This window comes from Aureobasidium namibiae (assembly GCF_000721765.1).
Source record: "Aureobasidium namibiae CBS 147.97 unplaced genomic scaffold scaffold_41, whole genome shotgun sequence".
NCBI classification, from domain to species: domain Eukaryota; kingdom Fungi; phylum Ascomycota; class Dothideomycetes; order Dothideales; family Saccotheciaceae; genus Aureobasidium; species Aureobasidium namibiae.
Genome location: NW_013581168.1, coordinates 1 through 15,849, shown reverse-complemented (window position 1 = coordinate 15,849; position 15,849 = coordinate 1). Strand labels below are relative to the sequence as shown.

Here is a 15,849-nt window from a genome sequence, read left to right as displayed (position 1 = left end):
GATTGCAAGGTCAAAGGCCCGTGGGGCGTCAGACCAACATTTGAGCCTTTTCGCTTGTCCAGCCCTCTTTCTGAAGCGCGAATGTTTGCCAGTATAGCGATGAGGAGAAGGGTGCCAGAAGTCAGGGTGCACGCTTGTAACAAGCTCGAGGCGTGATGTGCATTGTGGTAATCTTGAATATTCTTGCCTTCTGGGACTGTTTGTTTTAGGCGGGCGTAAGCGGAGAGAGGAGGGAAGTCGGTGCTTGGGGTCGAGTATGCGGCGGACGCGAGGAGATAGGGTAGGGGTATGAGGATGCCGGTCAGGACTTCGGCTAGAGATAATGATGGACTGTAGAGGTCAGCAAGAGCAGCAGAGGCTTCATGTGCTTTGCGACAAACCTCGAGGCGGCCTTTGAAGCTGCTGAGGATACTGCACCTAGCGGAGCATGCGAATGGCCGTGGTCGTGACTGTGGCTATGCGCGTGCCCGTTTGAGTGGCTATGTGAGTGATTGTGTGCGTGGTCGTGGTCGTGGCTGTGGTGGTGAGTATGGTCGTGTGTGCTGTAAGCGCTGTACATGCTCTGAACGCTATGGGTGCTCTGACTGTGGCTGTGACCACGGCCTTGGGCGAGATCATGTGGGTGTTCGAGAATGTGCTCAGGGAAGGCAGCAGAGACTGGCGACAGAGCGTAGCCAGAACCCTGTCGCAGGTGGCCCTTGAACGAAGGCTTCACGGGCGTGCGTATCGGCGACTTTGGCCCAGCGAACGAGTATGTCCGTGTGTGCCCGCCTTGGCCCAGGCCATTCGGGTTGAATTGGTCCGTCTCTTCAAAGTCGAGGCCGCTATCGAATGCTTGCGCGGCTGTTGTTTGATCGTCGTCGAAAGGGCTGTCGTTCAATGCCCATGAGGGCCCGTCCATGATAGAGAGTGGCCGCCCGTTCGCCATACTGCGTCTGTCGTGAGACAAGATGCTGCGGCTGCTGTGTGTCGGTCAAGTTTCGAAAAGATAAGTTTGGTCTATTGTGCCGTCATGTCCAGACGCGATAAACAATCCAAGCTTCTTTGTGCGACTTCGCGTTGCTGTGTAAGAGATGTGAGCTATGCTGAGGTAGGTACAAAGGAACAGGTCTCGACCAAGCAGCTTCCCTGTTGCTTATCGATTCGCATGTCATGGGCGTTGTCAGTTGTTCTCAATGCCGGGCTCAGGGGCTGGCCTAAACTTTGATCTGAATCAGGGATCCCCTCCGCCCATCACCATCATCCCGTCCCGCCTCCAGATCAACCAAGAGTCCGTCCGCGGCTCACCGCTCTCCGCCCCGCTGGTGTATAGTCCGCCGTCCGCTATTCTTGGCGCAAGGTCCACGCGCAACACAGCCACCTTTTCCCACTTCCCGCTTATATCGACAAAGTGACGTCGACATTCTGCTCGCTCTTGCCTTGATTCCAGGCTGGTCGCTCCTGCTTTGGTCTCGAGTCGTGATTTCGCTTCCTTCGTTTCAACTCACCCAAGGAAAGAAAGCTCGGCCAACATGGAGGACTTTCCCCTGATCGAAGCTGGAGGACAAGCGGCTTATCACACTCGCTCATGGCTGTCGACGCTGTTCTGGAACGTCTTTTTGCCTATCGCTGTCACCTTGTCGACTCTGGTCACTGCCTTCATCCTTACTCTGCCATCTCCTTACGATCCTGAAAACCAGGACACCGTAAATGACTCTTCTTTTTCTGAAGACGACAAGAAGAACAAGGATTCTGGATATGCTTACTACGCCAAGAATCCTGGAGCCAAGAATGATGCTTCAGTCACTGTTCTGGTTCTTGGTGATATTGGAAGAAGTCCTCGCATGCAATACCATGTCGCTAGCATAGCTGCTCACGGCGGTCGCGTTAGTCTAATCGGCTATCTCGAATCTGAACTTCTGCCCGAAATCAGAAACAATCGCTATGTCACCGTCATCCCTCTGGCACCTCCGCCAGAGGCTCTTCGCAATGCCAATAAAATGCTTTTCCCCATCATCGCTCCCTTGAAGGTCCTCTGGCAAATCGGAACTGTCTGGCATGCATGCGGCTACCGCACCAAAGCCACAAAATGGATGCTCGTCCAGAACCCACCGTCAATTCCTACTCTGGCAATCGCACAGGCTATGTGTTTCATCCGCCACACGCGTCTGATCATCGACTGGCACAACTTTGGATACACCATTCTAGCACTCAAGCTCGGAAACAAGCACCCCTTGGTCCAGATCTCGGAAATGTACGAGCGCTATGTCGCACGCGCAGCAGATGCTCACTTCAGCGTTACCAACGCCATGGCAAGGGTACTCAAGCAGCGATTCGGCGTGGAAGCCACTCCCCTCCACGACAGACCAGCCGCTCAATTCCAACCCTTGACTCAAACCCAACGTTCCGAATTCCTGCACAGATGCCCGGAGACAGCACACTATGCCAAACACCTTGGTCACGGCAGCTACAAACTCCTTGTCAGCTCTACTTCCTGGACTGCAGATGAAGACTTTTCTATCCTCCTGGATGCACTGGTCGCTTACTCCGCAACCGTGTCCATGGCCACCCACCACTCTTACCCGAAAATTCTCGCCATCATCACAGGCAAGGGACCGCTGAAAGAATATTACCTTTCCAAAATCGCAAAACTGCAAGAGGAAAAGAAATTGCAATACGTCAAAATCGCAACTGCTTGGCTGAGCAATGAAGATTATGCTTCTTTGCTTGCTTCTGCAGACTTGGGTGTCTCTCTGCATACGTCATCGTCAGGCGTAGACCTCCCCATGAAAGTGGTGGATATGTTTGGCACTGGTCTTCCCGTAGTCGGCTGGTCACGCTTCGAAGCTTGGAAAGAGCTGGTCGTGGAAGGGAAGAACGGCTTTGGCTTTTCCTCTGCCGATGGCTTGGAAAACCTCCTCGAAGAATTGCTGGGAAGCAGAGGTGCGAAGACGCTTTTGGCCATCAGAAGGGGTGCTTTGGAAGAGTGTGACAGGAGATGGGAAGATGAGTGGTTCCCTGTTGCTGGCAAATTATTAGGCTTGACTCGAGAGAGCGGGAAAACACAGAGCGCCGAGGCTGCCGTGCTATAAACCGGCCACAGCCTGTTTCTTTCTTGCATTTATCGAACTTGAGGAACGAACGAGAACAAACAAAACCAAATGTTCAGAATATATGTACATGAGACATAACGCAGATCAACGTGAGCAACAAGTTCTACCAGCTCTTGCAACCTCCATCGTCACCGCCTTGTTTCCATCTGTTTGCCCTCAAATGTGCGAATAACCTCCTAAGGGATGCAATGATATGTCTATGCAGCGACCACTCATTCGACACGACTTTATAAACTCTTGTAAAGTCGCACGTGAACCGCATTGTCATGTCCCGCGTCGCTACACGCTAGGAAATGTCGAGAAACCCATGGCTGGAGAAAGCATACATGTAGCAGCACAACCCGGGCGCCTGATGCAATCTAGTCCTTTTCAATCTCCATGCCGTGTTCCCTTCCTGCTTCGAGCATGGAAGAGAGAACAGTCCACTTGAGAAAACATCCATACGCAAGAGAACAGAATTGACCTCCTTTGATCGCATAGTCTACTGGATCGTAGTCTTTGCATCATATCTTTGCCCTTCTAGGTCTCCGCTGGAAGTCCGGGCGTAGGGAGCGGCTATCCGCTGATTGCTTGTGTGATGACTTGGTCACGACTCCTCGATGTCGACCTTGTCCAGCCTTGCAAGAACGGTATTGTGTTCGAGATGCGAATGGCCCCAGGTGGTTTTCCCTGTTCGTGTCAGGATCCCCTGGAACGCCCTCTGTCTCCTACAACTTTGCCTTTGCAGCCTCCTTGACCACAAATCCAACTTTAGCTTCCTTGACCCTGTCTTTGAGCACTCTTCTCAATATCTTGCCAGAAGGAGATTTGGGGATCTGCTCCACGAACTCAATCTCCGCTAACCATTTGTATCGGATCTTTCTTTCCTTGATGTACGTCAACAATTCTTTCCCTATCTTTTGTATCTCTTTCGTGTTTGCGTTGGTAGAAGAAGCAGGTTTGAGCACCACAAAAGCCTTTGGAGCCTCGCCTGACTAAACATCTGTAATGCCGAGCACAGCAACGTCTTCAATGGCTGTATGGCCGAGTAGCAGGTCTTCGAGTTCTGCGGGGGCGATAGCGTGACCATTCACTTTTATCATCTCCTTGATGCGGTCTGTGATTGTGAGAAGCCCTTTTGCGTCGATGAAGCCTTGATCGCCGGTATGCAGGTATCCGTCGGCATCAAACGTATCTCGTGTCGCTGCTTCGTTGTTCAGGTATCCCATGGTGATTTGAGGACCCTTTGCCAGCACCTCTCCACGCTCGCCAACACCAGCTTCCTCCCCATCCTCCTTGATTATCTTTACAGACGTCGAAGGCACGATTTGACCAACAGCGTGAGCGTACCTGTAATCATAATACTCGGGTGGATGCCCTTGAATACACGAACAACTCTCCGTCATCCCATACCCCTGCTTAAACCCCGTATTCGGAAACCTCCTCTGCAACAACTCCAAAATCTCCTGACTGAGTGGAGCAGCACCGGATGAAAACCTCGTGACGTGAGATAAATCGTATTCGTCCACAATTGGATCGCGAACCAGACGGATCAGTAAAGGAGGTACCAAGAGTAGTTCTTTGATCTTGTAGTGCATTACTGCGGAAAGCATTGTTGGCATTGAAAAGGAAGGTAGCATGATGACTTGGGCGTTGAAGAGGATGGGGAGGTGAAAGATGTGGACTAAGCCGGTTATGTGGAAGAGAGGGAGGACGGCGAGCACGCGTTCGAGTTTTGGTGTTATGGTCAGCATTTGGAGGCATTGTGCAATGAGGTTTTGGTAGGATATCATGACCTGTTGCGTCTCGTTAGGATCGATTCTCTCGGAGTAGTGTAAAGAAAGACAAACTCACAGCCTTGGGCATTCCAGTGGTGCCAGAACTAAAGCTCAAAAAAGCACATACGTTCTTATTCCCCTTTTCTTTTGCTCCCATCCACTCATCCACCTCTTTACCTTTCTCGCCCTCTTTAATCAATTCCTGCACACCTGCGAAACCCTCTTGCCCTCCCTCCAACATAAAAATATTCTCCTTACCCAAGCCCACAGCCTCACAAGCCTCAACAGCCACACCCAACCTCTCAGGATGCGTCATCACAAACCTCGCCCCAGAAGTCCTCAATGCATACCCCATCTCTTCAGCATTATAAGCAGGGCTGGCGCCGCTAACCACACCTCCAGCCCTGAGCACCGCAAACATGGCTACCGGATACCAAATCGAGTTTTGGGAAAACAAGATGACGGTGTCGTTGGCTTTGAAACCATGATTGCGTATCAGAGCTGTGGAGAGGGCGGTGGCTTTTTGCTTTACGGCTGAGTAGGAGAGGGAGGCGCCGGTGCTGGCGTCGAGGTAGCCTGATGGAGGGGTGCAAGCAGAGGTTGTGGATAGTGGGCTGTGGGCTGTGGGGGGAGGTGAAGAAGAAGGACCAGATTGATTCGTTGGGTGGTAGAGATATTGGCGAGTGGGGTGATTCGAAAGGCATTGTCGTTTTGGGTTGTATATATATATATTTGTTTCTAGTCTTTTTGGTCGATACTGGGATTGGAATTGGTAGGGATCACTGGCTTTTCCAGTCGTCTTTCCGGTGTGTTTGAGTAACTTTTTCAAAGATCTTGGAAAGGTGAGAGCAGGGCTCTAGATCGAGGTTTTGGTAGGTGAAGCTATCGTCTATCCTCGGATGGTTGGCGAAAGGTCGTTGTTTTAAAGTGCGGAGAAGGATGGTCGATGGGGATGCGGGGTATTGATACGACGTCGTGGTACCTGCATGACTTCATGAGTATACCGAGGCTCTTGGGTTCATGAGGTGAACTGCCAAGCTTCTGAGTAGAGTCGGAATGATCAAGACTCTGCTGCCTTGTCGCAAGTGTTGAATAACGCTTGGTGTCACGGAGAGAGATGCCTAGGCGAGAATGCGGCTAGCAGCAAACAAGGTGTGACACGCGACTAGAATCAGCGAGTCGGGATCCCTGCTCACGATCAGCTCTTCGTCTGTAACACAACATGACACAACTTTGGTGAAACGACAGAGAGTGGAAAATGACAACAAAAATCCCTGAACGCTCAACGGGATGTAAATGTAATAAAGAAGGCGTGTAAGAAAAAACACATTTTTGTGACCCGCCGCTTTCAAAAAGATTTGAGGATCCTCGTCTCTCTCCAAAAATCACCTTTCTGTTCTTCTCTTTCACTATCTCTCTCCTCTGCAATCTTTTTTCAAATCATATCCTCTTTCGAAAGCACAACTTTTGGAACCACTGGTTAGAGAGATGCAAGTTAGATGGACAACACTGTTCTACGAGGAGGTCTCGTCAAGCTTGGTCTTCTCGAGGTCGGCGGCCATGTTGTCGGCGGAGTTGCCGTTGGTCTTTGCGACACCCTCGGTGGAGTTCTCGGTCTCGGCCTCGAGACGCTCGATCTCCTTCTTGGCCTTGTCGACGTTCTGAGAGAAATATTAGCGTTGCACAGATTATCGATGGAATGAACTACTCACCTCCTGGGTCTTGCGGTCCTGGTCCTTTTGCCAGCTCTCGAGCTTGGACTTGATCTGCTCAACGACACTGGCGACACCGGCTTGCGATGATGGGGGCTGGACGTCAATCTTGGCGAGTTGCTCAATGACACCGAAGGACAGGTTGAACTTTCCGGCGGGCGCTTCAGGAGCGGGAGAGGCGTTCTGGTTCTTGCGGTTCTTCTTGCCCTTCTTGCCACCGTTGCCGGTCATGTAATCCTCGTCAGCCTCACCCTTGCGGGGAAGAGCGGTGCCCTTGAAGCCAGTGGCCTCGACGGTACGGCTGGCCTGAGCAGCAAACTTGCCAGGACCGGCAGCAGCCTTGGCCTCTTGCGATGAAGGATCGAAGTAGCGGATGAGGGATTGGGCGGTCTGGATCTCGTCACCGTAGGCAGGGGCGCTGGCCTCCTCGAGCTTGGCCTCGGCGACCTGCTTGCGCTTGCCGGCCTCGTAAGCATCACGCTCGGCCTTTTGGCGCTCTCTGCGCACACGGTATGCCTCCTTCTCGTACTCGGCGAAGGCGCGCTTGGCCTGCCAGTACTTGTCCTTGATGTCCTTGAGGTTGGTGTATGCGACCTGTTGGGCCTCGTTGGCGCGGGTGCGCTCGTCACGGAGCTGGTTCAAGTTCTTGAAGACCTCGTCCTGCTTGCCCTTGATCTCGTCAAGCTCGGTGGTAATCTTGGTGTACTCGTCGGAGAGAGCCTTGCTTGCCGGGTCGTCCATGGACTTCTTGATCTCGGCGATCTGGGCCTTGAGGTCGTCGATCTGCTTCTGGGCCTGCTCGAAGCCGGCGAAACCCTTCTTCTGCTTGTTCAGGGCGGTGATTTCAGCGAGGTTCTTCTTCTCGTCAACAATCTTCATGGTGCCGGTCTCGACCTGGGCCTGGAGACGGTTGATCTCGTTCTGGATGTCATCGACGGAGCGGAAAGCGACACGGCTGCGGGCAGTCTTTTGCTCGTTGATGCGCGACTTGAGCTGCTCATCAAGACGCTGGATCTGACCGATTTGCTGGGCGCGACTCGACTTGCCCGACTTTTGTGCCTCGCGGATCTCGTTCAGTCGTGCGCGCAGCTCCTGCTGTCTCTTGGCCTCGGGGGACTCCTTGTTGTTGGGGCGCGAGTCGAGCTTGGCCTTGATCGACTTCTGTGGGGATCTGTTAGTTCTCATCGGCAAGTCTTGATGTTCAAGACTAGACTTGCCTGTCTCTCGACAGCAGCATCGAGGGCCTTTTGTGCCTCGGCGAGGGTCTTGTCGTAGTCGGCCTGGTCGGGTCTCTCAGGCTTGGTGAAGGCAGGCTTCGTGGCACCGGCATCAATGGTGCTCATGGTGGCGGCTGACGGTGTTGCGAGATCGGCCATTTTGTGCTTGTACAGAGGTTGCGACTGCTGGAAGGGGGAAGGGGAGAAAGAAGCCAGCGTTACCAAAACACCCGTGCTCGAGTCTCGACGACGGGTGAATTTTAGACTCATCTCGCTTTTGCGGAGAAGCTGCCGTCTCGGCCAATCACATCACCCGCACTCCTACAAGCACTTCCGCGCCTTTCTATATCGCTCCAAGAGTCATTTGCATTCACTTTCAAGTAATGCTCTCTTAGATCATAGTAGAACTATTCCAGACAGTGACTGTACTTGGTCAATGGATGTCCCTGTCGCGGCTAACGTGCTCGGCACTATCGGAGCTGTATGTCCTGCTCCACCCAAATTAACTCACTACAAGTATTCTGACCCTCGTTGTCTATAGCTATGTTGGTCTATCCAGGCATGCAAATTCTCTCCGACTTCCATCATCCAAGCAGAATATGCCCTGATCACAGCTTGTTCTATCTTCATTTGCTCAACTCTCATGAAGATCAGACGAGACAATGACTGACTTCACTCAAAGCTAATACCCCAAATCATCATCAACTACCGCCGCCACAATGCAACCGGCCTCCAGCCCTCCATGATGATGTTCTGGGCCTGGGCAGGCGTCCCCCTCGGCATCTACAACATCACCTCCTCCTTCAACCTCGCCCTCCAAATCCAACCTCAAATCCTTTCTTTCCTGTCCCTACTCACCTGGATCCAAGTCTACTACTACGAGAAAAAGTGGTCAGTGGTTCGCAGTTTGGGCGTTGTTGTACCTATCGCGTGCTGCATGGCTGGTATAGAGATAGGTTTGATTTTCGCATTGAGAGAGGGTGCGACTAAGGGCGTTGAATGGCCAAAGACTCTCATGACCGTGTTGGCGGCGCTGTTCCTTGCTTGTGGTGTTTTGGCGCATTATTGGGATATCTATACGCATAGGACGGTGAGGGGTATTTCGTTTACCTTTTGCTTTCTCGATGCGTTGGGAGACCTGACCTCGTTGATTTCAGTCTTCTTTCAGCCTCATCTTGATGTTTTGGGAATTGTTATTTATGGCGTTGAGTTGACGCTTTGGCTGGGTATTTTTGCTTGTGGTGGGTACTACAATCTGCGACCTTGGTTGCTGGAGAAGATGTCGGTGAGGACGCGATGCAATTCGGGGAACGGAGGTGAGAACGATGTTGCAGTGCATGATATGCCTTCCTCGACTTCGGCATTCAGCACTTCTTCTGCTAGTGTTGATGCGGTTGGGTTGCGTGATAGACACACAGCTTTAACATCGCAAGCATAAAGAGGATTAGATCAGATGTAGACCGAATAAGCATAAATAGAGGCTTGGTTGACTTCATAACTTTATGCGCATGACTTGGCTGACCTCGAGCATCTAATCGATAAGAGACATCGAGTTTGCAGATCTTGGCTGTGGTCAGGGTTGGACATGTAGCAACAATCAAAATTCTGATTTTATCGATAACAGTCGCAACAGACGATTATATGAACTCTTTACAGCATTAGTATACACCTTGCATATGGACTCAACAACACACAACGTAAAGATTTGAATTTATGCTTGTGGCGCTGTCAAACTACGAAAATGTCCTTTAGAGCCAGCCAATTCTGAGAGACGAGAATAGAATCCACCGAATTGGAGTCCTAAAGACTTGAAATGATCAGATTTTAGCTATGCATTAGAAACGATTGCGACTGGCAAAGATTCAACAGAATACCACTAATACCATTCACACGATCCTACACTCTAATGCAGTCCTCTCCTTCGCGTTCACCAGATTTTGAACACCACAGACAAGATCGCAATCTTTTCATAAGCTTAAATGACGTCAACACTCGGGCAATTCTACCGCGTCGAAGCTGCCATCTTCTGTTTCGATCGCAACTGTTTTTGATTCTGTTTTTGCATCGAACCAAAAGTCCTGATAGGCCGATATTCCATGAACCATTTAGTTTCATATAAGGGCAAAGGCACGAATATCGAGCAACAAGCGCTAGACCACCCCTTATCTGAGGAGTAGGCGATGTCGCGCTGTTGCGGAAGAATTTATTCCAGGTTCCTTGACAGTGCTCGAGTAGGTCATCTGACTGACATACTTGCTGTACAATATGCACGCCTCTCAAAAGGCAGACTGCTTCGTCAGTAGACAGCGCGGCACATCAAAGGAGTATGAACCTCGTTGGCGCTAGATCTGACGTATCTCGGCAAAGAACAAGGATATCAATGACCAATACAAGGTAAACGACCGAAATAGCAATGACATCAGTCGACATTCGATAGACACGATCAGATATAAGACCCGATTTCCCTGGCTCGAAACGATACTATATCTTCACTAATCACAAAATCATGTCGAAACCTACCGTGGCTGTCATCGGAAGTGGCTGGGCCGGCTTTGTCCTATCGCAAGAATTGAACGTTGAAGAGTACGACGTCATCATCATCTCGCCTATTCGAACAATCCAATACACACCACTGCTTGCGAGTGCAGCTTGTGGCCTTTTCGACTTCCGACTGGCTGAGGAGCCTGTCCGCCGACGTAGCAGGCCGAGTGTTCAATACCACAAAGCAGTCGCGCAGAGCATCGATCTGGAGAAGCGCATCATCAAGTGTAAACCATCAGTGTCGGAACTCAAAAACGAAGAATACGATGTCTCGTATGACAAGATCGTGATTGCGCCTGGTTGTGATATTCAGACCTTTGGCACACCTGGCGCCCTGGAGCACGCCTTGTTCTTGAAGACGACAAATGATGCTCGTCTTATTCAGCAGAGAATGCTCGAGATTCTGGATGCAGCTTCCTTACCTGGCGTTACTGAGCAGCAACAACGGGATATTCTCACCATCCGAGTGGTCGGTGGAGGAGCGATCGGCATCGAGGCTACAGCAGAATTATACGACCTCTGGGATCAGGAAATGAGGTTTCTCAATCCTCACTTGGACGGCAAGCTGTCAATAGTCATTCACGATGTCGCGCCTACGATTTTGTCAACATTCGACGACAAGCTTGGAGATTACGCAACCAAGTCCCTGAAAAAGAAGAAGGTCGAGCTCAAAACCAGCTCTCACATCGAGAAAGTAGAGCAGGACGCCATATACACCAAGGAAGACGGCAGATTATCGTATGGGATGCTCGTCTGGGCCACTGGTAACAAAGCGAACTCTCTACTCGATAATCTGGATGTCAAAAAGACCGAGAAGGGCATGCCTCGTATCTTGACGGACAAACATTTGCGTGTTTTGCGACCTGATGGCACTCCGATCGAGGGAACCTACGCTTTGGGTGACGCGGCAGATATCGAAGGTTACAGTCTTCCAACTCTGGCTGAGGCGGCCCTGCAGAAAGGCGAGTACCTCACACGTGAACTCAACAACGAGGCTAGAGGCGCTGCAGCAAAGGTGTTTGAGTACAAGCAGAAGGCAACAACGGCCTACCTGGGCAAGCATGACGGCGTGATCGGTGGAAAACAGGACTGGACAGGAGAAGGTGCATGGCTGGCATGGCGATCGGGTAATCTGTCGTGGACAAGGAGTTGGAGGAGGAAGATCATGATCTCAATCAGCTGGATATTCGTATGGTGGGGTGGACGGGACATCGCTAGGAGGTGATCTCTCGGCGATGATACAATATAATGCATGCCATCTGGAGCACCCTCAGTGTTGGTGATGACAAAAGTCGAGCCGCCCTTGGTGGTCAACCAAATTCCGGAGCAAACCTGTGACAAGATCTGCGGCCATGACGAACTCCGAATGAGCAAGTTAACAGAACTGCCACGATGGAGAAACAGTCGAAGTGCGAGAGGTGCAGCAACGAAAAGCCGATCCACCTGATCCATGAGTCTGGCTCGAGGAAGACACTGGCTGTTTCTATGCACAGAGTCATGGCAAGGTCGAATATTCGAGATGAAGTCTCCTATTCCATAACCGGGAAATAGGCACTCTCGGGTGTGTGATCGTACATCGCAAGTTTATTGAAATCTCGGTCGGCGGGAACAGCGCCCTTCCTACAATATGGCGTCGGGTCGATGGCGAAAAAAGCACATCGCAGCAGAAAGAAGGGTTTGAGCTGGTGCTTCAGACGCCAGTAGTGCTCAAAAGCTGAAACGAAGGCCTCTTGGGAGGAGGTGTTTCAGAAATCGTCCTGATGCAGGTACGAGGCAGTTTGAGCCGGATTCTTGGCCAATCTCCTCGGCCAGTCGGCTTGCAATATGGCCCCGGCCCGACGCCCTCCGACGCCTGCACCGGCGATCACACGTCGTTCCTTCCTCGATGCGTGTCACAACATCAGCACTTTATTCTGACTTCTAAACACCTTTACGTGCTGTCCATCTCGCTTGCTATCGCGACGCGCGACTCATCTTACAGTAATGGGCAATGTGCATGGCCACGCAGTTTTCAATCATGTAATCTCGCTCTTATTGTATTGGCAAATATCTGCCAGCACTTGATCTAGCCAGAAATAGGCACAAGTTTCAACACCGCCTCACGCACAGACTCCAGACACTTCATCAATTATCCGTGCCATCCTTCCTGCACTCCCGTGCCTTCCGTGGTGGCCTGAATCCTCGAGCTGTCATGGCTCTCTGAAGCTGGTGAAGCCTGCAGGTAGTTGTCGTTCGCTGAAGCCTCGTTCACCGAAGCCTCGTACGCCGAAGTTTACATTGTTGCACCTTTCACGCCTGGCTGTTGAAGACAGGCACTGTGTCTGTCCACGAACGCAATTTCGTTGTACGATCAACGGCCGAGCATGAACCTGGCCGAGCTTCCCAACATACTACTGAAGAAGCACCACCGTCTTCCGCGAACTGGGGTTTGTGGAGTACTTAGGCCAGTTTCATATCCACAAGGCCAGAGCGGACTCGAGACTGTCGATCGCTATCCCTCTTTTCGTCACAACTGCTGTGAGGTTCTGCTTTGAGACAGGCTAATTTGCTAACCAAGCCCCTTCCCGTCTAACCATTACGAGACTTCTTACCTCTTGCATCGTCGAGCATCACCCCACCTCGACTACTCCATGAGTCGTCTGCAATGTCTCGCCTCACACTTCATCCTCATCCGGACTGGCATGTCAGCACAGTCGTCGCAGACCTGTCAAAATCCTTAATATCATCAAAGACTGGTATGATCGGTGCTCTGCTGCTAATCCTGTAGCAGCTCAACCCACTATTTGCGTGGCGATGCATTCAACCTGCTGTCCACCCTCTGTATAAAGCATGCCGTCCTGCCTGCTCTCAGTACTCTTTGGATCAGTTCAGTTTTGTCTTTCGTCTTTCGTCTTTCTTTCCTTTGCCAATCAAGAGCTGTGCTCTGAAGCAATCCCTCGTTTCTGTTTTTGTTCGCCCACCGATCGTTTCAGTCCTTCGTTCATATCTAATCGACAGCAAACCGATACAAGTGACTGCTTCGCTTTTCATCCAAGATGAAGCCCAGCACTTATGTGTATCTGGCGGCCTATTTCGGTCTGACCACTGCCGCTCCCTGGAACAACAAGCGTGATACCAACACTTGCCCTTGTGCTCCTGATGGCAAGCCCTCGACTTCGACCTCGACCATCACCCAGTGGTCTACTCAGACCCGCACCCACACCATTACGGAGCACGTCACTCACTACATGACTACGACTGCTGCTGGTACAGCAGTCCCATCGGTACAGACTGACGCCGCTGCCTCGTCCGCTCCTATTGGTGGCAACTACGGTGGTGCTTCGCCTTCGTCCGTTTCGGATGTCGACGCCACTGGTATTCCCACAAATGCCGCCCCTGGTAGCTCTGGTGCCATCACCAGCCTGCCTACTGGTTCGTTCGGCGAGGGCAACTACAGCCCCTCCACTCCCGCTTCGTCTGCCAACGTCCCTGCCGTCACTGGTACCACCACCATGGGTGCTTCTGGTCCCGAGGTCGTCTACGTGACTGACATTGTCTCCGAGACCGTCACCACGTGCCCAGTTGGCCACACAATTAGTCAGGGTGGTTCTACCACTGTTTTGACTGCTCCTAGCGTCATTACTTCGACTATCACCAACAAAGCTACTGTCACTGCCCCCGCTTCAAGCACCAGTGTCGATGCCGCAATGCCCTCGTCTCCCGCTGCCACGGAGGGTGTTCCTGCTGCTTCGCAGGGCGTCCCTGTCGCTTCCCAGGGTGTACCCGCTGCCTCTCAAGGTGTCCCTGCTAATGGCAACTCTGGATCTCCTCCTTCTTCGGAGGGTGTCCCTGCTGCTTCTCAGGGTATCCCCGCCGCCTCTCAAGGTGTCCCTGCTGGCTCTGAGGGCGTTCCTGCTGCTTCCCAGGGTATTCCCGCCTACGGTGCTTCTACTCCCGCCGCTCAATCTACCTCAGATGTCGATGCCGCCATGCCTTCTTCTCCCGCTGCCACTCCTGCCGCAACTGAGGGCGTCCCTGCCAACGGTAACGGTACTCCCGAGACCACTCCTGCTGCCTCTGAGGGCGTTCCTGCTGCTTCTCAAGGCGTGCCTAGCAACGGCGATTCTGGATCTCCTCCTTCTTCGGAAGGTGTCCCAGCTGCCTCTGAGGGTGTCCCCGCCTACGGTAGCACTGTCGTTGTTCCCCAGACTTCGACTGTCGTGCCCATGCCTTCTCCTCCCCCGAACACAGATGAAACACCCAACAACATGCCCTCGTTCGGTCAGTACTGGGGCACTGCTACTGGTGGCGCTTCTTCGACTATGCCCGCCGGCGCTGCTGCTCCTTCTGGCCAGATGCCCTCAGTCTGGTACCCCAGCAACTGGCAGACCGCTGTCCCAGTTTCGTCTGATGCCAGTCCCGATACTCCGGTCCCTACCTCTGTTGGCCCCATCACCATCACTCTCTACAGCACTCACGTCGGTACCGTTACCTCGTGTGCTGCGGACGTGACAAACTGCCCTGCATCTTCTCTTTCGACCACTCTGATCCCCACTGCTGTTACCGTCACCAATGTGCCTTCAGGCGTCGCCCAGCCCACCGGCGCTGGTCTCACCTGGAGCAGCGCTTACTCTGCCGGTGTTTCATCTCTTGCTCCCGAAGCCTCGAGCGCTGTTCCTAGCGACAACCTGACCGATGCTGCTCAGGCCACTCCTGTTCCTAGCGGATCTGCTGGTTCGCCTGCCGGAACTGACATTCCAGTCGCCACTGATTCCGCTGCCTCGCCATCTGGAACTGATACCCCTGTTTACGGTGCTGGCTCTTACGGCTCAGGATCCAACGAGGGCTCGTCTCCCTCTGCCCCTGCTCCTGTCGAGTCTGCTCCCGTTGAATCTGCTCCTGCTGAATCCACTCCCGCTGCCTCGAGCGCTGTCCTCAGTGACAACTTGACCGACGCTGCTCAGGCCACTCCTGTTCCTAACGAATCTGCTGGTTCGCCTGCCGGAAGTGATGTTCCCGTAGCCACTGATTCAGCTGCTTCTCCCACTGGAACTGACGCCCCAACTTACGGCGCCGGGTCTTACGGCTCAAACTCAGGCTCTGACGCCTCGTCTCCTTCTGGATCGTCTCCCTCGGGCTCGTCTCCCTCGTCCCCTGCCGAGTCCGCTCCCGCATCTCTCAGCGACAATCTCACCGATGCTGCTCAGGCTACCCCTGTCCCATCGGGATCTGACTCTAGCTCGCCTTCCGACTCTGCCTCTCCCTCAAGCATTCCTACCTACGGCTCGGACTCAGCCAACGCATCTCCTTCCGACTCTGCTCCCTCGTCCAGCCCTAGTGACTCGATCGCTGATGCCGCTCCTGGTACACCCACGAACTCTGCTTCTTCTCCCGACTTGACTGGCTCAGCCGGCGCAGGAGTTGGCGGTGAGGGTGGTATCGGTGGCTCAGCTGGACTTAACGGCGGCCTCAATGGTGGCCTAAACGCCGGAGCAACTGGCACAGGCGCTCTCGGTGCCCAAGGAACCGGTGCTGCAGGCATCGGTGGTGA

The 15,849-nt window shown here is 52.7% G+C and overlaps 7 protein-coding genes across 7 annotated transcripts; 5 read left to right on the top strand and 2 right to left on the bottom strand.

Annotated features, from left to right (window-relative positions):
- Nucleotides 1-1,511: 1,511 nt before the first annotated feature.
- On the top strand, nucleotides 1,512-3,071 carry M436DRAFT_59258 (Myb, DNA-binding protein; the record flags this gene model as incomplete). Its single annotated transcript, XM_013566789.1, has 1 exon — nucleotides 1,512-3,071. One exon carries the CDS (start codon nucleotides 1,512-1,514, stop codon nucleotides 3,069-3,071), a length of 1,560 nt encoding a protein of 519 aa, XP_013422243.1.
- Nucleotides 3,072-3,799: 728 nt separating this feature from the next.
- Nucleotides 3,800-5,553, bottom strand: M436DRAFT_77165 (acetyl-CoA synthetase-like protein; the record flags this gene model as incomplete). The annotated part of the gene is made up of 4 exons (XM_013566788.1): nucleotides 3,800-3,988; nucleotides 4,073-4,867; nucleotides 4,926-5,463; nucleotides 5,498-5,553. The coding sequence occupies 4 exons, from the start codon at nucleotides 5,551-5,553 to the stop codon at nucleotides 3,800-3,802; spliced, it is 1,578 nt and encodes a 525-aa protein (XP_013422242.1).
- Nucleotides 5,554-6,363: 810 nt separating this feature from the next.
- Nucleotides 6,364-7,937, bottom strand: M436DRAFT_59255 (uncharacterized protein; the record flags this gene model as incomplete). The annotated part of the gene is made up of 3 exons (XM_013566787.1): nucleotides 6,364-6,510; nucleotides 6,562-7,719; nucleotides 7,770-7,937. 3 exons carry the CDS (start codon nucleotides 7,935-7,937, stop codon nucleotides 6,364-6,366), a joined length of 1,473 nt encoding a protein of 490 aa, XP_013422241.1.
- A 277-nt stretch (nucleotides 7,938-8,214) lies between these two features.
- M436DRAFT_77163 (PQ loop repeat protein) lies at nucleotides 8,215-9,216 on the top strand (the record flags this gene model as incomplete). Its single annotated transcript, XM_013566786.1, has 3 exons — nucleotides 8,215-8,259; nucleotides 8,320-8,337; nucleotides 8,461-9,216. 3 exons carry the CDS (start codon nucleotides 8,215-8,217, stop codon nucleotides 9,214-9,216), a joined length of 819 nt encoding a protein of 272 aa, XP_013422240.1.
- Nucleotides 9,217-10,284: 1,068 nt separating this feature from the next.
- M436DRAFT_86706 (FAD/NAD(P)-binding domain-containing protein) lies at nucleotides 10,285-11,544 on the top strand (the record flags this gene model as incomplete). Its single annotated transcript, XM_013566785.1, has 1 exon — nucleotides 10,285-11,544. The coding sequence occupies one exon, from the start codon at nucleotides 10,285-10,287 to the stop codon at nucleotides 11,542-11,544; it is 1,260 nt and encodes a 419-aa protein (XP_013422239.1).
- Nucleotides 11,545-13,354: 1,810 nt separating this feature from the next.
- Nucleotides 13,355-13,922, top strand: M436DRAFT_77161 (uncharacterized protein; the record flags this gene model as incomplete). The annotated part of the gene is made up of 2 exons (XM_013566784.1): nucleotides 13,355-13,840; nucleotides 13,881-13,922. The coding sequence occupies 2 exons, from the start codon at nucleotides 13,355-13,357 to the stop codon at nucleotides 13,920-13,922; spliced, it is 528 nt and encodes a 175-aa protein (XP_013422238.1).
- A 731-nt stretch (nucleotides 13,923-14,653) lies between these two features.
- On the top strand, nucleotides 14,654-15,010 carry M436DRAFT_59256 (uncharacterized protein; the record flags this gene model as incomplete). The annotated part of the gene is made up of 1 exon (XM_013566783.1): nucleotides 14,654-15,010. A coding segment is annotated over one exon (357 nt), but the record flags the coding sequence as incomplete, so codon positions are not given.
- Nucleotides 15,011-15,849: the final 839 nt, after the last annotated feature.